This window comes from Phocoena sinus, chromosome 16 (assembly GCF_008692025.1).
Source record: "Phocoena sinus isolate mPhoSin1 chromosome 16, mPhoSin1.pri, whole genome shotgun sequence".
NCBI lineage: Eukaryota > Metazoa > Chordata > Mammalia > Artiodactyla > Phocoenidae > Phocoena > Phocoena sinus.
The window spans coordinates 84659240-84680980 of NC_045778.1; the positions used below are offsets into that span (position 1 = coordinate 84659240).

The following is a 21741-nucleotide window of genomic DNA, read 5'->3' on the forward strand; positions in this document are numbered from 1 at the left end:
GGACAGGAAGGCCCTTTCAGTAAATGCGGCACGCACAGCGGGGGACTCACGTGGGAAACAGAGACCTGCCCCTTATCTCACACTGTGTGCAAAACCGATTTCGGGTGGAAGGTACGTAAAGACGTGAAGGACAAAAAGAGAGACACATTTAGAAGACATCATAGAACCTTCATGATCTTCAGGTAAGAAAATATTCTTTATAAAAAGACCCCAAAAGCACCAGCTGTTAAGAGAAGATGGATTCATTGGAGTATATTCAAATATTTTGTTCACCAAGAGGTACCACGTAAAGGAGTGAAAAGACCAGCTGCAGACTGGGAGGACATCTGTAGTTCATAAAATGATCAGAAAATTTATACAAACCTAAAGAACAAAAGGCAGATAACCCAAGAGAAAAACTGGCCAAAGACTAGAACGGATTTTCACAAGTGAGGACATCAAACGGCCCATAAAATGTGGAAGGGCTGGGCTCGCCAGCAGCAGGGGCTGCAGATCGGCGGGGCTTGAGCCCGAGGCCCCACCCGCAGCTCCTGGTGAGCCCAGCACCGTGGCCTCTTGGGGGTGCAAGACCTGTTCTCTCTCCCGTCCTTTGTATCTGGCCCATTAGCGTCCTTTTATTTACTCTGATTTCCTTAAAGAAGCATGTTTGGGACCTTGCGTTTCCATTCCCAAAGGTGATCTTTACCTTTTAACTGGGATGTTTTGACCTTGTACGGAGACTGTGATTACTGATGTGGTTGGGTGGAAACACACCATCTTGCTGTTTGTTTTCTATTTGTCCTGTCTCTTCTTTGTTCCATGTCCCTTCTTTTTTCTGCCTTTTTCTGATTAATCATATTTTTTTTATGATTCCATTTCGACTTCCTTGTTGTGTACTAGCCGTACGTCTTTGTTTCTGTTTTCAGTGGCTGTGCTGGTCCAGTACCCCGAGCCTCCATTCTCCACCCCCCACCAGCCTTTGCTGACCCACAAGTTACATTTATATAATGCTGTAGAACCCCATGAAACGTTGCTATTATTTTTCACTCCAAGCTGTCAAAATCTTTTTTTTTAATTAATTAATTTATTTTTGGCTGTGTTGGGTCTTCATTTCTGTGCGAGGGCTTTCTCCAGTTGTGGCGAGCGGGGGCCACTCTTCATCGCGGTGCGCGGGCCTCTCACTGTCGCGGCCTCTCGTTGTGGAGCACAGGCTCCAGACGCACAGGCTCAGTAGTTGTGGCTCACGGACCCCGTTGCTCCACAGCACGTGGGATCCTCCCAGACCAGGGCTCGAACCCGTGTCCCCTGATCAGCAGGCGGACTCTCAACCACTGCGCCACCAGGGAAGCCCCTGTCAAAATCTTTTAAAGAGATTTTAAATTAAGAAAAAAGCTTTAAATATGGACCCGCCTAATCCCAGCTTCTGGTGTTTATTTCTCTGTGCGGATGCAGGTTCCCATCCTTTTTTCTCCTGCCTGGAGGACGCTCTGCAGCATTTCTTGTGGGGTAGGCAGGCCTGCTGGGGAAGAATTCCTTCAGCTCACCTATTTCTGAAAAAGTATTTCACCATTGTTTTTGAGAGTTATTTTCAAAAATATCTGCATTGACAGATATTTTCTTTAATAATTTAAAGACGTTCTTCACTGCTTGCATTGTTTCAGCCGAGAAGTCTGCTAACTCTCTTGTATTTGTTTCTGGATATATAATGTGTCTTTTTTCTTTGGCTGCTTGTAAAATACTCTGTCACTGGTTTTAATCACCCTGACTACAATGGTCCCTGGTATGGTTTTATTTCTTGTTTGGGATTCATTGAACTTCTTGGGTCTGCAGGATTACAGTTTTCTTCAAAATTGGGAAACATTGGCCATTATTAACTCAAATGTTCCCCCTGCAAAGACTCCAGTTACAGGCAGGTTCAGCCACTTCACTTTGTCCAACAGCTCACTGGTGCTCTGTTTCTGTTTTTGTTTTTTTTTCAGTTTTTTCCTACTGACACTTCTTCAGCCTCACTAGTTTCTTCTCCTGTCGTGTCAAGTTGCATTAATGCTGCCCAGGGCATGTCCCTCCTCAGCAGAAGTTCAGTTCTGGTCCGTTTTACATCTTCCGTGTCTTTGCTTACCACCTCCTGGAACACGTGGATTATAGTTACAGGAACTGTCACCTGTGTCACCTCTGGGTCTGCTTTCGATTGGCTTTTCTCTTAACCACGGGTCTTTGCATGCCAGGTGGTTTTTGATTGGACGTCAGACATTTTGAAGTTTTCCTTGTTGGGTCCTGGATTTTTAAAAAACTCTATCCATCTTGAGCTTTATTTCGAGATGCAGTTAAGTTACCTGGAAATAGTTTCATCCCTTGAGGCCTGTTTTTAAGTTCTGTTGGTGGGACTAAAGCCAGTCTCCCTAGTGCAGACAGGCAATGCCCTCTGGTTCCTGTACCTGATAGCTGTGAATTATAAGATGTTCCATTCTGGCTGTAGTCTCCACACACGCTTGCACTGACCGGCTCTCAGCAGAAGACTGATGGGGACCCTCTGCAGGTCTCTACTCCCAGGACCGACTTGGGTGCCCAGTCCCTCGTCTCCTCACCTCGGGGAGACTGCCAGGCTCTGCCTGGTCCCCCCCGCCCCCACCACCATGTGCTACAGCCTGTAGACTCTCTCCAGGCAGAAAGCTGGGGCTTACCTGCTTGTTTCTCTCTCTTGGGGATTGCTGTCCCCCACTGCCTGTTCTCCAATATCTGAAAACCGCTGTTTCATATATTTTTCAAATTATTTATTTATTTTTTGATGTGGACCATTTTTAAAGTATTTATTGAATTTGTTACAATTCAATATTAGCTCCCCGACCAGGGATCGAACCTGCACTCCCTGCATTGGAAGGTGCACCCTTAACCACTGGACCGCCAAGGAAGTCCCTGTGTCATGTATTTTTGTCTGAGTTTTTGTTGTTCCAGCTGCAAGGGCAAATTTGGTCCCTGTCACCTCATCTTGGATGAAAACAAAAGTCCAATCGATCTACTTTTAATGTAATTTGATATTTATCGTAGCGCAACATACATGCAGAAAACAGCACCAGTGTACATCCTGGAGAATTGTCACACCCCAGGCACATCCATGTCACAGAACATGCATGCCTGAGTCCCCAGCCACCCCCAGGCCAAGCCAGGTCCCCCTTGTCCTCTCCCTCATTGCCTCTCATCATCTGATTGATGACTAACTGTGTAGTTGGTTGGTTACCACCAGCCCCTCCTTTGAAACAGAAGTATGTGAGGCAAGAGCAAAGTTAACGTCCCTGCTCAGGGCACGTTCGGCACCTAACAGAGCACCGGCACACAGTAGGTGTTCTCTGGATGAACCAGGGCCTCGAGAAGTATGGTAACATCTGGTAACTATTTTTTGACAAGAGTTACATTCTCTTATCGTGAAAGTCACTTAAATATTTGCATTTTAAAGTCAAGTATCAGTGTAGCTCTTACCTGTCTCCTTTCTATACAGGCGGTTCCACAGCATCTGGAGAGAAAACTCTCGTGACACGGAGGAGACCATCTCGTCATCGAACACAGAGAGACCTTCTAACGGCAGCTCCAGAAGGTGCCTGTCGGCGATCAGGATGACGTTGTCTGCGACCTCGGGCTGCACTGTGGGCGGGAACGCCAGTGGCTACCAAGGCAGCGGCAGACACCTGAGGGCCAAGCTCTGCCCCTCGCCACTGAGGCCGTCTGGCCGCTGCACAGCCCCCGCCCGGCGGGAGACGCGGAAAGGAGTCTGAGCCGGGCACAGCTCGCAGGCACTCCAGCGCCGTCTTGCGGGTACACGCTGGCTTTGACAGTGCGGCCGGGTCACAGCCAGGACCTGGACAGAGCCCAGGCCATGGGGACGTCGAGTCCCCTGAGGTTCTGAGGGCCACCCAGGCTCCGCGGCCTCACCAGGGAGCCCCTTCAAGGGACGAACATCTGCACGAACCCCCCTCCCCAAGGGCTGTCCAGGCAGGGGCCACGGCCTCTGGGGACAGCTCCGTTCGAGGAAGGGTAGTGGCGCTCCCGTGACACCATGGCTTCTCCAGCCGTCGGGAAACCGGTGCAAAGGCTGAGGCCACCAGACATGCCAATGGAATTGATGTGTTTGCAAAGTCAAGTTACTTAAAGTCCAGCAGGTTTTCATCTGGGAACGTTTAGGGCAGAAGCTCCGGTCACACAAGTGGTCACTGGGCTCCCGGCAGCTGTGCACACTCGGCGCGGCCTGGGACCTCGGGCACCGGGGTGGCTCAGCCACGGGGCAGGTGGCAGGGAGCAAAACAAGAGCATTTCATCTTCCACGTAGGAAAGCAGCAGACTGCTGACCCGGGAGACCCATCTGCCCTCCTGCCGTCTGACGTGCTCAGGAGGGTGACGGCGACGTCACCATGGTTTGTGCCCGGGCATCTGGCAGGGCAGGGGCATCTGCGGTCGCGTGGGCAGTGGCGGGGTGGCGCGAACCTTCCGGAAAAGCTGCCCCCGGTGGCCCCGCTGCAGCCACAGAGAGCGCGGCTCTGCCGGCCTCCATCCCACAGACGCGGACCTGGGGCCCCACTCACCCTGCGGCAGGGACTCTTCCCTCTCCTTGTCTTTGCCCTTGTATTTTCCCAAATCCGCAACAACTGTGGGAATCGGTGCTCTGAAAGGCAAAGGCAGAGATTCAGGTTTTAAAAACTCCATGAAAATCACTGAGAACAGGGACAGCATCTCCTCAGGCTGTTCCCACCAGGGCAGTGAGGGCCACAAGACTCTCCCGGCCTGCTGCTGGGGACCGGTCTCCTGAGATGGGGGCAGGGACAACAGGCAGGATGTGAACACACAGGATTCAGGACGCTCTGACCTGCTGGCCAATCAGGGAAGTTCACCTGCCCGACCCCTCTACCTTCTCTCCCACCAAACACAGACCCAAGGGGCCAGGCACTTCACCGTGCCCTCCCCTCCTTCTCACACCCAGGCCAGCGGCTCAGAGGGTGGCAGGGGCCGGTACCGCGGGGACGCCCCCAGAAAAGGTTTCAAGCAGGGCCAGACCTCCTCCCGATGGCAGGTGGACAGAGCCCGGGCTTCTGTTCTCAAAGAGCCTGTGCACGTCTCCCGTTTAATCGAATGGTCCGATTCAGCGCAGAGAGAAGCCCACCAAGCCTACGGCGCTGTGGCCTCAGAGATGTTTCCACAAAGGAAACAGCTCTGACTTTCACATGCCCACAGCCAGTCGCTCAGCTGGCCCTGGGGCTCAGGGAGTGCTTGCAGGCCGCACCCCCCAGCCTGCCCACCCCAGCCCTGGGTGTCCCTGTACCTGTGCACACCTGGGTGCACCTGTGGGGACAGAGAGACAACACGACCCTGCACCTCGAGGGCTCGGGCAATCCAGACGGCGCCCGCTCTCCGCACTCTCAGTCCCTGAGCTCCTCAGGAATCAGCCCTCGATGGGTACCTGGCTTCTGGGGGGCAGCTGAGCAGCGAGAACAGTGGCCTCAGATACTCCTCCATGGGCTTCACGACCTCCGCGAGCCTCTGCACAGCGTGTTCTTCCCCTCTCAGGGGCGCGCCCTCTGACCCCTTCTCGCCTCAAAGACAGCCGCAGTCAGAGGCGTCAAAGGGGAAGAGGGGCGAGACCCTGCAGGCGGCCCCCCAGGACAGGCCCAGCTCAGCAGCCAGCAGCCCCCCACCCCCGACTCCTCTGCCAGCATTACGGAGGCGTCTGCAACAGACTTGGCTCAAGGATTGGCCCCGTGCCTGGTCGGGGAGCCTGACCCGGGGTCCAGCAGCGCCTGGGGGGTGGTCCTCGCCCAGGCCTCCCCACCCTGCCCTGCGGGGTGGGAGCAGCCCTGACACCGGGCTCGGGGCCTCACCAAGCCTGGGCTCAGGGCCATGTCCTCACTGTGCGCCTCGGCCTGGGCGTGCTCCCGGAACTGCTGGGCACTGGCCAACAGGGAGGAGAAGGCGGCCGGGCTCACGGCCATCCGAGCCACCTTGCAGGAGCCTGCAGAGACAGACGCCGCCGCTGTCCCCACACGCGGCTTCGCAGAACACCCCCCGGGGCTGAGGGGACCGTGGGTGGGAACAGGTGCGCACGCTCGGCCTTGGTGCCGGTGGGCGCACCCTGCACGCACCCCGAGGGTGGTGCGCCGGCAGAACTCACCCCCGACCTGGAGCAGTTTGCCTTTGGCCGCAGGGATGAACTTGGGTTTCTCGTAGGCAGCACCGTAGAGATGGGTCCTGTTGGCAGGATGTAGGGTGGGGTCAAAGCCCAGCTCCGGGGGTCCCAGAGGAGCCCTGATGAGGCCGACTCTGTGCCACATACCACCTGCTGGGAACAGGAGCCTCCTCCCTGCGGTGCCCCAGCCAAGTCAGACACAGGGTTAAAACATGCCCCTGGGGGGTCTGTGTGCGGTGCTGCCAGAGGCTGGGACACCAGCTTCTCCCCAGACCAGTGGGTTCTGCGCCACTTGAGCAGTGAACTTCAGACCAGGGCCACGTGCTGGCGGGAGGTGGCACCGTGCCCTCTCCCCTCCCCAGGTCGTACGGGCCAGCCTGGTCGTCGTGGCAGAGGGACGGTCGCCCCTCAGCTCCCCTCAGCGGGCAGCCCCCGCCGGCCTGTCTGTCCCTCGGCTTGGCAGCCCCGTGCTGTGTCCACAGGAACCTTAGCGGGCAGAAGCCTGGGTAGCAAGCCCGAGAACAGGAGAGAGAAGGCCTCACCTGTCCCGTGAGTGGTGCAGAAAGAGGATCCGAAAAGTGGGAGGGATTTCACTCAAGAAGTTAAAGTGCTGTTCGGTGACCCAGAGATTCTGCCAAGCCTGCGGGGGGCAGTCAGGAGTCAGCGCCGGGCGGCGGCTGCGGGGCCGGGCGCCGCCACAAGGGGGCAGCAGACGCACGCGGACTTCACCGCTGCCCTGGACACTGGCTCCGCCGGTACCGCCAGAGCCCGACCCGCCGCCGCACACCCGCAAAGGCACCGAGCCCAAAGGCGCACGGAAAAGCCCCGGCACGTCCTGCAGCACAGCCGCCGCCCTCTCCCCTCCCCGCGGTCCCGGCGCCCCCCGCGCAGACACCGGCAGGGCACGCGCAGGACCCGCGCTCCCGGCCCGCAGGCCGCGGGGTGCGGGGGCGGCCGGCGGTTCAGCCTGCCCGGGCCCGGGTCCCGCTTCTCTGCGGGGAAGGGTCCGCAGCGGGGACCACACAGCACCCCGCGGGCCGCCTCCCCAAAGAGCAGCGGTTGCTCAGAAGCCCATTCCCCACTTGCGGATGAAATGAGCTTCAGCTTTGCCCAAGCCGGCCAGCGTCGGCACTCGAGCCCTCGGAGGTGCGGAGGGGCTTCTGGGACGCTTGCCCCGGCGGCGAGCGGACACACGGAAGCCGTGGAAACGGCGCTCGGGAGGCTGCGGGCTGCTCACAGGGGCCACGGCCTCGCTCCGGGGGAGGCGCCGGCAGGCTTCCACAGCTCGGCGGCCCGCTGTGCGAGGCCCGGGGCCCCTCCGCGCTGGCGCACGTGGCGGCTGACCCTGCTGCCCTTTGCTGCCTGCAGAGTGTCCCATCGGTGAGCGCACCACTTCTCATCCCTTCTGTGGACCCTGGGCACCTGGGTGGGCTCCCTTTTTGGGCCAGAAATGCTGCTGTGAGGTCTGTTCTTTGGGGGCCACCGGCCGCAGGGGAGTTGCTGGGGGACGTCGCTTCCAAAGGGGCCACCGGGCACCACCCCCGCCGGGGCCCCGCCTCCTCTCCTGCCCTTGGGGCTTTGCACCTGTTCCCCTTCAGCCCTTCTGGTGGAGGTCTAGCAGTACCTGAATGGGGTTTTAGTTTTTCCATCTTCCTGATGACCAGTGAACTTGCGCGTCATTTACAAAGTTTACTGGCCACTTGGGTATCTTTTGTGAAATTCCAGTCTTGTGACTGTTTTCTGTGGGACAGTCAGTCTTTCTCCTGCCGAGAGGGGACACCTCCTGTCTACACACAGGACACCAGCCCCTGGCCCCTCGCGTGTGTTGTATCTCCTCTGGGGCTTGCCTTTTGACTCCTGGGCTATGGTTTTGATGAACACAAGTTCTTACTGTCAGTGCAGTACAACTGATCATTCCCCCTTTGATGGTTAGCACCTGTCTCCTGCGTAGTAAGTCTTCCCTACTCCGAAGGCATGAAGAGGTCCCCTTAAAGCTTCTTCTGAAAGCTCTGCTGTGTTACCTTCTCAGGTAGAGCTGCCCTTCGTGCAGGGCTGCACCATCCGCTCTTCTGCCCTAAGTGTCGCGCTTTTCATCTGTCAGGTGTGGGTGGTGGGTCTGTTTCTGGGCGTTTTCTTGTCCCGTCGGTCATTTTCTCCATTTGTGTGCCAATGCCACGCTGTCTTACCTTCTATAGTTTTTAATACGTCTTGGTATCTTGTATAGTAAGCTGGCATTTCCTTACAGACATCTTAGTATGGAGCCTTCCCCCACAAATTCAGCTGCCTCTGGGCTTACCTAGTTCTTCTTGAATTTTCCTTAGGAAGGTTTGCAGTTTTCAGGGTAGAAGTCATGTGTATCTTTTGTTAGATTTTCCTTAGGTATTTGATTGTTTTTGATGTTACTGAAAACGGTATTATTCGGACATTTTCATTGCTTGTTTGTAACTGGCATGTAGAGATACAAGTCATGTTTACAGCCTTCAGCAGTGACCTGCCGAATCTGCATGTTAAATCTGTTATCGAGAGACTATGACTTTCAAGGCCCACAATCATGCTGGTTGTGAATAACGTTTTACTTCTTCCTTTTCAGCGCTTCTGCCCTTTATTCGTTTTTCGAGTCTAATTCTTCCATTGAATAGAAGCAGTGATAGCTTTCTTGTGACATTCTGACTCAAGGAGAAAATTTTAGTATATAGTATGATGTGGGGTTTTTTTTGCGGTACGCGGGGCTCTCACTGTTGTGGCCTCTCTCGCCGCGGAGGACAGGCTCCGGACGCGCAGGCTCAGTAGTTGTGGCTCAGGGGCCCAGCCGCTCCGCGGCATGTGGGATCTTCCCGGACCGGGACACGAACCCGCGTCCCCTGCGTCGGCAGGCGGACTCTCAACCACTGCGCCACCAGGGAAGCCCTATAGTATGATGTTTGATATGGACTTTTAAAGACATTATCAAATTAAGAAAATTATCTTCTATCTTGAGTTTTTGAAATCACAGACTGGTGCTGAATTTTGACAAATGTTTTTTTTGCATCTATCAAGATGATCTTATGATTTTCTCCTTTTCCTTCTGTTAATACGGTGAATTATATTGAATGATTTAAAAGTATTAAACCACGTGGAACACAGCCATTTGATCCTCATGTATTATCCCTTTTATAGTCACTGGATTTTACTTGCTAATACTTTGTGTCCACGTTGATGAGAGAGATTTCCCTTCCATGTAACGTCCTTGCTAGGTTTCTAGTATCGAGGCTCACTGGGCCTCTTTAAAGACAGTTAGGAAGTATTCCTTTTATTCCTATCCTCTGGAAGTGTTTTGAAGGATTACTTCTTCCTTCAATGTCTGGAAGAATTTATTGGCGAAGCCAGTTGGGTCTGGGATTTTCTTTGTGGGAATGTTTTTAATAAAAGGTTCCATTTCTTGAAGTGATATTATTCAGATTTTCCATTCTGTCCGCTTTGGCAGGTAATATTTTTGGAGGAATTTGTCCATTTCATCCAAATTGTTAAATTTATTAGAGTAAGGTTATAAAAAGTAGTCTCTTATTAGCTTCTTGATGTCTGAAGGATCTCGTGATGTCTTTTTATTACCAATACCGAAATTTTTGTTTTCTTTCTCTTTTTTCTTTATCGGGTCTTTCTAAGTGTTTATCAATTTTATTAGTCTTCTCTTTGGAACCAACACTTGTCATGACAGATTTCCTCTGCCGTAAGTGTGTTTCAATTTCGTGGCTTCTGCTGTTCTCGTTCTTATTTGTTTTCCATTTTTCTTAGGTGTTTTTACTCTAGCTTCTTGAAATCACAGCTTAAATCACTGTTTTTAAGACTCTCTTTTGTATTCGAGGTATTTTCCCTCCACGCCCTGTTCTAGACGAGTCCCCTAAGTTTTGATATACAGTATTTTTATTCTCTAAGTCAACTGAAAATATTTTCTAAATTCCATCGTGAGTTCCTCTTTGACAAACTGATGATGACGGACATGGTTAATTTCACGGCAGTTGTGTGTTTTACAGGTACCTCTTAGTTACTGATTTCTGTATTAACTTCCTTGTGGTTAGAAAACAAACGGAATGACTTCAGTGCTTTGGAACTTGTTGAGCCTCTCGTGGCCCAGGGCTGGTCACGCTGGTGCAGCATTCCAGGCCAGGTCTGTCCAGACCTCCGGCACTCACAGACGCCCCACACGCTTCTGCAGGCCACTGCCTCTTCATCTGCTCATCGTGCCAGCGGCCAAGAGGGCGGCCGCAGCCTCCCCGCAGAGCCGGGGGTCTGTCTGCGGCTGCTCTGTCTCTGGCAGTTCTCTTTTGCGCCTTTGAAGCTGCATCACTGGTGCTCACGGGTTCAGGACGGTGGTCCGCGCTGCCTGGCTCCTGGGCCGTTTCCCTCCAGTAGGGCATCTTAGCAGAACGCTCACTGCTTCTCACCTGGTAGTGTTTTCACGGTTCATGTACTGCTTCTCACCTCCTCCAGGCTGGCCTGGCCCAGAGCAGCCTGCACCCCGTCTTGCCTCCGCCCCGCAGGAGGGAGGATTCCCGTCCCTGGGTCACGGCACTGGCTCTCGGCCTGGTGACTTTTTTGGTTGTCACACCTGGGGAGGTGCTGGAGGCCAGGCTGCCGCTAAACACCCACGGCGCACAGGACGGCCCCACCACAGAGGGTCATCCTGTCCTCAGAGGTCAAAAGGAGGAAAGCAGCCTGGGTCAAGGGATATGAGGTCGGCCCATGCAAGTAACCGTGGAAGCCCCGTGAAGGAGGAGGGCATCCGGGCCTGTTTTCTCTGTTGAGTTGCATCAAGTTTAATTTCTTTAAATCTCCAATTCATATTTGCTAGCCCAAATAAAAGCAGAGGTGCTATTAGCTACCATGCTCTGCAAATTTCCTTCAAAATTAAACTCTAAGACTCGACTGAGTATAAAACTTTCCTTCAAACACAGCGAGGGCTGAAAGCAGAGCCCCGGGGTGCTGTCCCATCGCGGCCTGCTGCAGCCCCTGGGCATTTGTACTTGCGAGCTCGCTGACTCTCGCCGTCACCGAGGAGGTGGGCTACTATCCCCCCACCGGGCCCACGAGGAAGCTGCAGCTCAGAGAAGTTGAGTGACCCTCCCAGAACCACACAGCAAGCCAGGATTTGGACTTGGTCCGAGTGTGTCTGCAGAGCCGCGGGGCCAGGGGCAGGGGCAGGGGCGTCCCTAGCTCGGTCACCTTGGATATGGCGGCCAGTCTCTGCTCCACGCTGGCAAACAGGTTGGTGGACGTCCTCTCCTGGCGCCTCAGCCTGTGCCGCAGCTGCAGCAGCGCTGCCAGCTGGGAGCTGCTGGTGTCGGCCGTGGCCGTGAGCAGGACGTCTCGCATGCCCTCCGAGGCTGAGCAGCTCTGAAACAGACCGCGGAGGCTGCCGAGGGGCCCGGGCGCCGTCCAGCGCGGGTGGGCGCTCAGGTGCTCCTCCTGGCGGCCGGCACAGCCGCGGGGCGAGGCCAGGCCGGACCTTCACCGCTGTGCCCGCAGGCCTGCAGCTCAGGACACGGGGAGGAGGGCTCGACGCTCTTGCCCTACGTCGCAGGAACACGAGCTTGGAGGGCTTCCACTGCTCGTGCACCCGTGAGCCTCCGGGCAACCTTGGGGGGCCGGCCCCCTTCTCCTGGTGCCCACGGTGCTTCCTCCAATGAGCGCCACCCTTGAGGCAGAGCCCAATTGCAGCCTGGCTGGCAGGGCCACCAATGGAGGGAGCACCGGGGTCTCAGGGACCCTCCTTCTCCCCGGTGGCTAAGAGGGACCTTGTGGAAGGCGCCCAGAGCAGAGCGCACCTGAGACAGCGCCAGGAACTGGCAGGTGGCCGCGGGGTCCAGGGTGCCGACACACTCCACCATCTCCAGGCTGGCGGCTGCGGCGATGTCCAGGAGGTTGCTGCCCAGGGCTACCTGCAGGCACTGCAGCAGCACCTCGGACGCCTGGGCCAGGTACCGCTGGGCCAGCGCCATCCTCCTCTGCGGGGAGAGGCTCAGGCTCAGGCCAGCTCCGCGGGCAGGGCGCGCCCGGGGCGGGGCTGGGGGCTGGGGCAGGGGTACCTTCAGATCCCAGCCTTTCCTGCTGTGCCCCTCGGGGGTGGCCCTGAGGGCCAACAGGCCGCCGTAGGACCCCTTGCGGTCCTCGTCCTCCTGGATGCTCTCCAGACATTCGCGGCTGCTCAGCTCAGCGCCCCCCTACAGAACACACACCTCCAGTCGGCCCGCACGTCAGCACGGACGCAGTGCCCGCCGTGGCCAGGCGTCTCTGTAGGACCCCTGGGTGAGGGCGCTGTGGGCGCTGGGCCGGCATCTTGCTGATTTAGGTGACCAGCAGGACCCTGGCCCAAGAGCCTGGTGTTTGGCACGTGAAGCCAGGGTGGGGCCTCGGCGTGCTCAGGTCAATGGCCTTCTGTGCTCACTCCCCTTCAGTCCTTCAGAATCACCTCCCCCGGAATCGGGCCGGCCAGGACCCGGGGAGCCAGCTGCCAGTCTGCCCCAGGGGCCCGGGGGGCAAAGGCACAAACAAGGCCCTCCTGTCTGCAAGACAAGCCCCCCTGACGGGGTCCTCAGGGTGCCAAGGGAAACTGCCTAGGGGGCAGCAGGCCCAGGAGGACTCGGGTTGAAGGGGAGCCCTGGGTTTGAGGGGACATGACACGAAGTGAGGCCTGGGGGGCACGTTTCCCCAGCGGCCCCTGCGAGTTGGGGTGTGGTGAGGGCCGCTTCATAGACGGGACGCCCGCTCAGAAAGGAGCTGTGTATCTGGTCCACGTCTGCCTGACTCAGAGCCTCCTGCTCTGGTGCTCAGTAAATACTGGTTGGACAAGGGGCCAAACGCCATCAATTCACTCAAATGTGAGTCACGTCCTGCGGCCTGGAGACCCAGGACAGACAGTCACGGGCTGACCCCGGGGCCTGCACACCCAGCTGGGTCAGGGAAGTGGAGGCACCAGCCCCAAATCACACAGGGGTGCGGCGCCTGGCTGCTCGGGGCTGGGGGGTCTCCTAAAAGAGCAGGGTCTACGGGGATGAGCCTGGCTGCACCGCCAAGCAGGTGCCTTCCAGTTGGAGGAGGTGGCATCTGCAGAGGTGGTTAGGACGGTGACCTGGAGCTTCCACGGCCAGCGGTGGCAGTGGCTGTCACCAGAGCTCCTTCCGGAGGGGTGCCAGGCCTGCTGGGGGTGGGGAGTGCTGGAGAGAAGGGTGTGGGCTTCTGTGCACTGATGCAGCTGCTGGGGTCAGGGCTTCACCTGACTGTATGGGTGGGGGAGGGGAGGGAGGGGGAGGGGAGGGAGGGGGAGGGGGAGGGAGGGAGGTGGGCGGGGCCCCCCACTGTGCTATAGGATGCAGGCCCAGTGCTCAGGTGCAGGCCAGACGCCCAGGTGCAGAGCTGCCAGGGTGAGGGAGACACCAGGGACACCCACATTTGGGGTGGGGTGGGATGCCCCACTTAGGATGGGTCCGTCCTGCCCTCTGACCAGGACCAGCCGTGTGCCTGCCCTTCCTCTCCCACCTGTTCTTTGCAAAGGGCGGCCGCCCCTCCTCGGGCCTGTCCCCAAGGTCCCTGTCTCCGTCCTTCCCTGCAGGCCCCGGGCAGGGCTGCTGCCGCCCTTTCCTTCCTTCCATAGCCCACATCGCCCTTCTTGACGGGGATGATTTGAGACCTGTTTGCTACCTCAGTTCTTACTGAGGTCAGGTGAGCTCTAAATATCTTGTTTCTGTTTTTTAAGCACAGGTGGTAGGTTTGTGAACCAGCCAGAAGCAGAAGCACGTACCAAGAGGCTCTCCTCCCAGTAGAAGGCGGGGCGCAGGGGGTCTGCGTGCACGGCCAACAGGTGCAGGGCCTTCCCGGCCAGGCCCAGGAGCTGGGCGCGGAGCTCCACGCAGCCGGTGCACAGTGGCTGCAGGCTCCCCAGCTGGGCCAGCACGGTGTGCGCCAGGGTCCGCTTCAGGGTGAACCACTTCTTCAGGGACACAGACCGCCTCAGTTACTCCGCCTCCGCCCCGGAAACGCAATAGGCCCACCGCTGCTGCCGCTCCCCAGCGGGACCCACCCTCTAACACCCCATGCGTTGTGGCGAGGGTCTCCAAGGCTCAGGTGTTGGGAGGGTCTGAAGTCTGCTGATGGAACCTTAATTTGGGGCTGACTGACAAGGACATGAGTTTGTATGCAGCTCCATTTCAGGACGAATTTGATCCGTTTAGAGTTACATCAAATTAACTTGATTCATACTTCATGAAATCTAAGACAACGTCTAAAATGCCAGGACATGTTTCCCTAAAACAAATATTTTGCAAATGTAACTTATTTTCTTAACAGACTGCAGCTGACCTTTATGGACTCCTTACTGTGACGACATGACCGTCAGAGCAAACTCGCGCCTTGGGAAGGGAAGCCGTCTGTGCACAGGGGGTCTCCCCCTAAGTACGACCCTGCTTTCATTAGCCAGTTAGACGGGACTGCTGGGACCTGCCGGGAGCTGTGGGGGCAGGGAACCCACTCTGAGGGTTCAGAGACCTCAGGGGTAGGCCTGTGAAACCTGGCCTCCTGGACTCCCACTGGCTGGTCTGCACTTCAGGCACACGGAGGTGGAGGCCCCACTGCAGCATGACAGCCCCCGTTGGTGGGGGCCCCGGGGGACCGGTGAGCGTCTGTTGACGGTTACCAGGCCGACAGAAGTGTAGTCACTGGGGCTCTGCAGGTAGTCGGCCAGCAGCTTGTCCACGGAGCGCTGCTCCAGCTGCCGCTCCAGGGTCTCCTCCCACATGAGCTGGAGCATGTCCAGACACACCTCCACGAGGCTGAGCTTGAGGTGCGCCAGCCTCCTCACCAGAGGGGTGCTGACGTGCTGCAACTGAGACGCGCGCGCGCGGGCAGTCACGGCACGGGCGCTCCCACCAAGGCTCAGCCTCCACCCAGTCAGCCCCGACGGTCGCGCGCGTTCTGACGTACTGATACCCACGAAGATGATGGCTGCATCCTCGCCCCCAACCCCCCTGCCCCCCCCCCCCCAACCTCCTCCTTCTTAGGCAAACATGTGGCTACTTTCTGAGTCTACAAGTTAGCTTGCACTTTCTCGGATTTTACATGAATGGAATCGTATAGCATGTACTCTGCCTGGCGTGCTTCACTCAGCGTGGTTACGTTAGGGTCCATCCACGTTGTTGCCTGTATGTTAATCCCTTCGTACAGCCAAGCAGTGTTCTGTCGTGTCGACGCGCCAGTGTGTTCACCCACTCGCAGTCTGGGGCTGTTACAGATACCACTGCTGTGAGCTTTCATGCACACGTGTGTGTGAACACGTGCTTTCACGTCTCTTGCGTAAACAGCTAGGAGCGGGATGGCTGGGGCATACGGCGGGCCTGTGCTTAACTCTTCAGGAAGCTGCCAAACCACCTCCCAAGGTGGCTGCACACGTTGTGTCCCCACGGGCAGCGCAGGAGAGTCCCAGTTCCTCAGGTTGTTCTAATATTCAGTGCGGTCGGTCCTTCAAGTTGTAACCATGTTAACAGGTGTGCAGCGGTTTTTCACTGTGGTTATAATCGGCGTTTCCCTGACTCACTAATATCATTGGCCATCTTTTCAACCTGATTATCTACCATCCACGTATTTTCTTTGGAGAAATGTCTGTTCAAATGTTTGGTCTGTTTTTATTGGGTTGTTTATGTCTTACTAAGTTTTGAAAGTCCTCTGTATACTCTGGAGACAAGACATTTGTCAGATAAATGATTTGCAAACATTTTCTCCCAGTCATTGACTTGTCTATTCATTCTCTTAATAGTGTCTTTTGAAGAGCAGAGTCCAATTTATAAATTTATTGTTTGATGGATCATGCTTTTGATGTCACACATAAGAAATCTTTGCTAAACCTAAGGCTGCAAAGGTATTTTCCTGTTTTCTTCTAGAAGTTTGATAGTTTTAGCTCTTACATTTAGGCCTGTGATCCATTTTTGAGTTAATTTTTACATATGGTGTGAGGTAAGAATTGAAGTTTATTTTTTGGATGCGGATGTCCAGTTACTCCAGCACCACTGTTCTAAAGATGGACTTTGTTCACTGAACTCTCTGCACCTTTGCTGAAAGTCAGTTTTCTGTCTCTGTGCGTGTATCTTACGTTCCACTGATGTCTGTGTATTTTTAACCCTAAAACCACACTGTCTCAGTTCCTGTAGCTTTTATAGTGAGTCAAAATCAGGTGGTGTCGGTCTCCAACTTTGTTCTTCTTTTTCGAAGTTGTGTTGGCTATGTTAGGTCTTTTGAAATTCCATATAAATTTAAAAATCACTTTGTCAATTTCTAAAAAACAAACAAACCCTGCAGTATCCTGATCAGGATTGCAGATAATTTAGGGGGGAACTGACATCTTAATAACTCCAAGTTTTCTGCCATGCACTTGATATATCTTTTCATTTATCTAGGTATTGTTTAATTTTTCTCAGCAATGTTTTGTAGTTCTTGGGGTACGAGTTTTCACTTTTTTGTCAAATTTCATATTTATGCTGTCATAAATGGTGTTGTTTTAAAATTTTTAATATCCAACTGATCATTCCTAGTATATGGAAATATACAATTAATATTTGTATATTGTGCTTGTATCCTGCAACCTTACTAAGCTCATTCCTTAGTACTAACAGCTTTCTTATTTTGTAGATTACACAGGATTTTCTATACAGACGGCCATGTTAGCTGTGAACAAAGACAGTTTTACTTCTTCCTTTCCAGTCTGGACGCCTTTAATTTCTTTTTCTTGCTTTGTTGAATTGGCTAGAACTCTAATAAAATTCTGCATCAAAGTGGTGCAGGACGCATTGCTGTCTTATTCCTCACCTAAGGGGAAAGCATTCAATCTTTCAACATGTGAGCTCTAGTTCTTTTCATAGATGCCCTTTATCAGATTGAGGAAGATCCCTTCTATTAATAGTTTGCTAAGAGTTTTTTTTTTTTAATCAGAAATGGATGTTGGATCTTGCCAAATGCTTTTCCTGCATCTATTAAGATGATCATTTATTTTTAATTTTTAAAAATATATGGTGAGGGCTTCCCTAGTGGCGCAGTGGTTGACAGTCTGCCTGCCAACACAGGGGACATGGGTTCGGGCCCCGGTCTGGGAAGATCCCACATGCCGTGGAGCAACTAGGCCCATGCACCACAACTACTGAGCCCGTGAGCCACAACTACTGAGCTTGCACGTCTGGAGCTTGTGCTCTGCAACAAGAGAGGCCGCAACAGTGAGAGGCCTGCACACCACGATGCAGAGTGGCCCCCACTCGCTGCAACTAGAGAAAGCCCTCGCACAGAAACAAAGATCCAACGCAGCAAAAATAAATTAATTAAAAAAAAAAAAGAAAATTCTAAAAAAGTATATGGTGAACCAAATTGATTGATTTTTGAATGTTAAACAAGTCCTGGGATAACCTCAACTTGGAATATAATCCTTTTTATACATTGTTGGACTTAATTTTCTAAATTCTGTTTAAAATTTTTCCATCTATATTCATGAAGAATAATGGCCTGTAGGTTGTTTTTTTTTTTTTTTTTTTAATACCTTTACCTTGTTTTGGTATCATCCTCATAGAAGAGTTGGGATGTATTCCCTCCTTTTCAATTTTCTCAAAGAGTTTGTGCAGAATTGGTATTAATTTTCCTTAAATGTTTGGTGGGATTCACCAGTAAAGCCATATGAGTCTGACATTTTCTTTGTGGAAAATCTTTGAACTACAAATTCAGTTTATTTAGTAGACAGAGGGCTATTCAGTTTCTGTTTCTTTTTGAGTGAGGGTTGGTAGCCTGTGTCTTCCAAGCCATTTTCCATCCATTTCATCTAACTGTCAAATATTTGGGCTAGAGTTGCTCCTGATATGCCCTTATTATCTTTTTCATGTGTGTAGAGTCTGTGGTGATGTCACAGCTCTTATTTCTGGTATTGCTTATTTACGTCCTCTCTCTCTCTCTCTCTCTTTCTCTCTCTCTCTTTTTTTTGATCAGTCTGGCTACAAGTTTATCACTTTACAGATCTTCTTAAAGAGACAGCTTTTGGCTTTATTGATTTTCTTTTTAATTTTTGTGTTTTCTATTTCATTGATTTGTACTGTGATCTTCAATTTCCTTTCTTCTACTTATTTTGAGTTTGATTTGCTCTTTTTCTCCTTTCACATTGCAGAGGGTGGTGAGATCATTGATTTGGGATCTTTTTCTCTTCTCATACAGGTGTTTAGTGCCACAAAGTTTCCCCTAAGTATTGCATTAGAGATATCTTAAACATTTTGATATGCGCCCCCTGCAGCATTACAGTTCCAAATAATTTCCCTTTTGATTTCTTCTCTGGCCCATAGCTATTTTGATGTATGCTACTTACTTTCCAAACATTTGGGCATTTCCTCCATAGCATTCTAGGTTTTTAAAAATTGAGGTAAAAATCACATAACACACTTACACCCTGAAGGGACAGTAAGCCCTGAATACGGTGAAATAGCTCTTCCTCTTCAGCAGCAGCTCTCTGGACCAGGTCGTATGCCTCCAAGTAACATGCAGTTTTCTGTTCTGCATCTTTCTCATTTTGGGCAGATAACCTTTATTGGACGGAAGAGTGGAATTTAGAACAAAAATGTCAAAGCATTACGTCGTCAGTACTAACAAAATGTGTAGCGTGTAATTTTCTTGTAATTATGATGTATATTTTATTAGTACTTTAAAATTTATAAGTAGATGTTTCACCTGGAAAGATATTCTCAATATATCTCAGAGGAAAAAAAAAAAAAAGGAGCGATCTGGAGCGATGCAGTCAGCACAGTGTGACACTATGTTCATAACTAAGCTGTGCTGATACATCAGGTGAAGCAATGCCACAATGTTAGCTGTGCTGGTTTAAACACCTAATTTTCCTGTCTGTGTTTTTTTGCATTTTTTAAAGTTCTACATATACTGCTTCTATGATAATACTGTGTTAGGTTGGGTTTCACAGGTGTCAGGTTTCTTTTCCCGCATAAAGGCTGTTTGTAATACCCTGCCCTTGGTTTGCTTGTTGTGTCTTGGACGCTTGCGTGGCCCCGACCGTGGGGGGGCCCTGGGCGGGGTGCGGGGACAGGGGAGGGTCACGTGGAAGGGTTGCCGGCCCGCTGGAGTGGGGGCAGCGCCCGGGCCTCCCGAGGTGACGTGCGTGTGGCCGCGTGTGCACACGTGTGTCCGCACCCGTATGGTCGTGGGAAGACGCACACGCCTGGGGCCAGGGCTGGGCCGGGATGACGTGGGTGGACGCCCCCCAGAGGCTGCGGACCCCAGTACGTGTCTCTGGGGGAGGGTCGTGGAACCCCGGGAGGAAAGCTGGGCGCGTGGGGGAAGCAGGGAAGTGCAGCGGAAGGCCGGGAGGGGGGCGTGGGCCCACCCACCTCTTCATCTTGGCGCGCTCCAGCTTGATGTCCACACACTTCTCATTGTGGCCAATGTTGGTAAACTTCTCCTCAATTTCCAGCAAGCGATCATCCATTTCCATCAGCAGAAGCGAGTTCTGGAAGGGCTCAGAGTCCTCCGGCTCCTGGGCGGCTTTGATCTGGAGGCTCACACACCTGGGGGGGGGCGGGGCGGGGAGGCGCTTCCCTGAGACTCGTGGTCAAGGCCACCGCCCACCTCTAGCTTCCATCTGGGCACAGGGAAAAACACTTTCCCCAGCGTTTCTTGACACCAGAAATCCTACAAGACACGCACGTTCTTTGGTCACAATGCCATAAAATTAGAAAGTAACAACTCCCCACCCCGCCCCTCTCTTAAAACACTCAGGGGCAGAAAAGAAAACCCACTGGAAATGGAATCCGTTCATAGGTCACACCTGCAGGCTGCTGCAGGGGGCGTCAGAGGTGCCTCTGCTAGGGGGAGAGACAGAGCACAGGGGCCAAGGAACCCATCCCAGAGGGGGAGACAGAACAGCCATGACAGAACAAGCCCTCTCCCAGCACAGGAAGAACTCAGCAAAGACCAAGAGAGAATACAGAAAACCAAAATCAGGCAAAATCCACAATTCTTTGGTCAGTAAAGCAGAAGCTGCTCTGAGAAGGTGGATTCAGTTGGAATCTGCAAATCCAACTTAGGAGACAGACCTCGAGGCTTTGCACAGTTACGAGAAAGGCACCCATGAACGTCCGTGCTGAAACCGCGAGGAAACCACTTTCTGCGAGAAGATAAACGACCAGGAGGATGGCTCGAAGATAAGCTGCTGATCTGAAAGCTAGCGATCCTACTTGGGGTCTCTCTCCTGCGGCCTCCCGCCTCCCAGGCAGCTGCAGAGACCCTGGTGCTGTCTCTGTGGACCTGACACGCGGCCCAGAAAACTGGAGAGCAGAGGAGCAGACAGACCAACAGACCCCAGGAGGACGTCTGACCACCTGGCAACGTGGGGAGAGGAGAGGCCGGGCCTGCCCCAGCCTTAGAGGCTGCCCGGAGATGGAGCCACTTCCGGGGGAGCTGAGAATCCACGGGACAAACAAGGCCACTCGCCCCATCCTGAGAGAAATGCTTGCTGCCAGGAAGGGATGCGGGCGGAGGCTGTGGGCACAGGGCCCTGTCCTGTGAGCCTCTGAACTTCGTAGGCTTAAAAATTAATAGATGGAAAAAAGTAAACCACTATTTTCATGTTGATTAACATTTTTTCTTACAAAAAATTACCTGGCTTCTAGGTCTGTGGTCATGAATTCCAGTATGGGCATTCGGTTCGGTCTCTCCTTCTTAAGAACGTTGAAGGTATCTATGAGCTTCTGGAACAGCTGGCAGACCTGAGGCAGGCCCAGCAGGGTCACGGCGGCCCCCGCTGTCCCGCCCCCTCCCCCCCCACCCCCCGCAGGCTGCACCGCTGGGTGGGCACGTGGCCGGCCCCTCACCACTGCCTCTCTCCTCTCGTTCTCGGTGGACAGGAGTGTGTCCGCCAGGGTCAGGGTGGAATCGTACCAGAACTGCTCACTGCCCCCCAGGTGCTGGGCCCTCTCGGCCATCTTCCTAGCTTGCCCGTACTTCTTTTCCTTGTTTGCCAACCGTGCCAACAGGTGCAGGCATTTCGATTCTGCACAAGGATCGTCGAGCTCCTAAAAAAGAGGTGCGTGTTGAGACAGGACGGGGAGTGGCGGGGGGAGAGTGAGCGAGAGAGAGACAGAGATAAAGAGATAGAGAGACAGAGAGGCAGAGAGACAGAGAAACTGAGACAGAGAGAGACAGAGACTGAGAGACGGCAGCCGTGGCACCAGGCCTCTGCACACACCGTCTGAGCTCTTGTCTGGCGACATGCCTGCAGTGTGAGGGCGCAGGGGCTGGGCTTGATGCCTGTGTATGTGTTAAAACCTATTCCCCTGACTCTGGAAAGCACTGACAGCCCTGGAAAGCCCGTTCCTGGCAGCAGGAGGGTCAGGTGGCGGCCAGGTGGAGGTGAGGGCAGCGTGTGGATGACTCTTTCGTGGGTCTGGGGGAGGCTGACAGGGAGGGTCACGGATGCACGGCCACAGGCCAGGAGACGGGACTGCGGCGCCTGTGGCATGTGGGTGTTGGCTCACAGCCCCCCACCTCCTTCAGCCACCTGTCCACCCTCTGGTCCAGATTCCTGGCCCCTGGGAGCCCCT

At 53.8% G+C, this 21741-nt stretch overlaps 1 protein-coding gene across 1 annotated transcript in view; it reads right to left on the reverse strand.

Moving 5' to 3' along the window:
* CFAP46 (cilia and flagella associated protein 46) overlaps positions 1–21741 on the reverse strand; it is a 64337-nt gene that overhangs the window by 8567 nt on the left and 34029 nt on the right. Inside the window, exons 21-35 of the mRNA XM_032609032.1 lie at positions 21013–21213; positions 20801–20907; positions 19531–19707; positions 18579–18714; positions 14811–14999; positions 13920–14108; positions 12208–12342; positions 11947–12126; positions 11345–11515; positions 6688–6785; positions 6131–6207; positions 5870–5971; positions 5423–5555; positions 4551–4630; positions 3454–3615 (exon numbers count right to left, since the gene is read on the reverse strand). Coding sequence (XP_032464923.1) covers positions 3454–3615; positions 4551–4630; positions 5423–5555; positions 5870–5971; positions 6131–6207; positions 6688–6785; positions 11345–11515; positions 11947–12126; positions 12208–12342; positions 13920–14108; positions 14811–14999; positions 18579–18714; positions 19531–19707; positions 20801–20907; positions 21013–21213 — 2137 coding nt within the window. The remainder of the gene's footprint in view (positions 1–3453; positions 3616–4550; positions 4631–5422; positions 5556–5869; positions 5972–6130; positions 6208–6687; positions 6786–11344; positions 11516–11946; positions 12127–12207; positions 12343–13919; positions 14109–14810; positions 15000–18578; positions 18715–19530; positions 19708–20800; positions 20908–21012; positions 21214–21741) is intronic.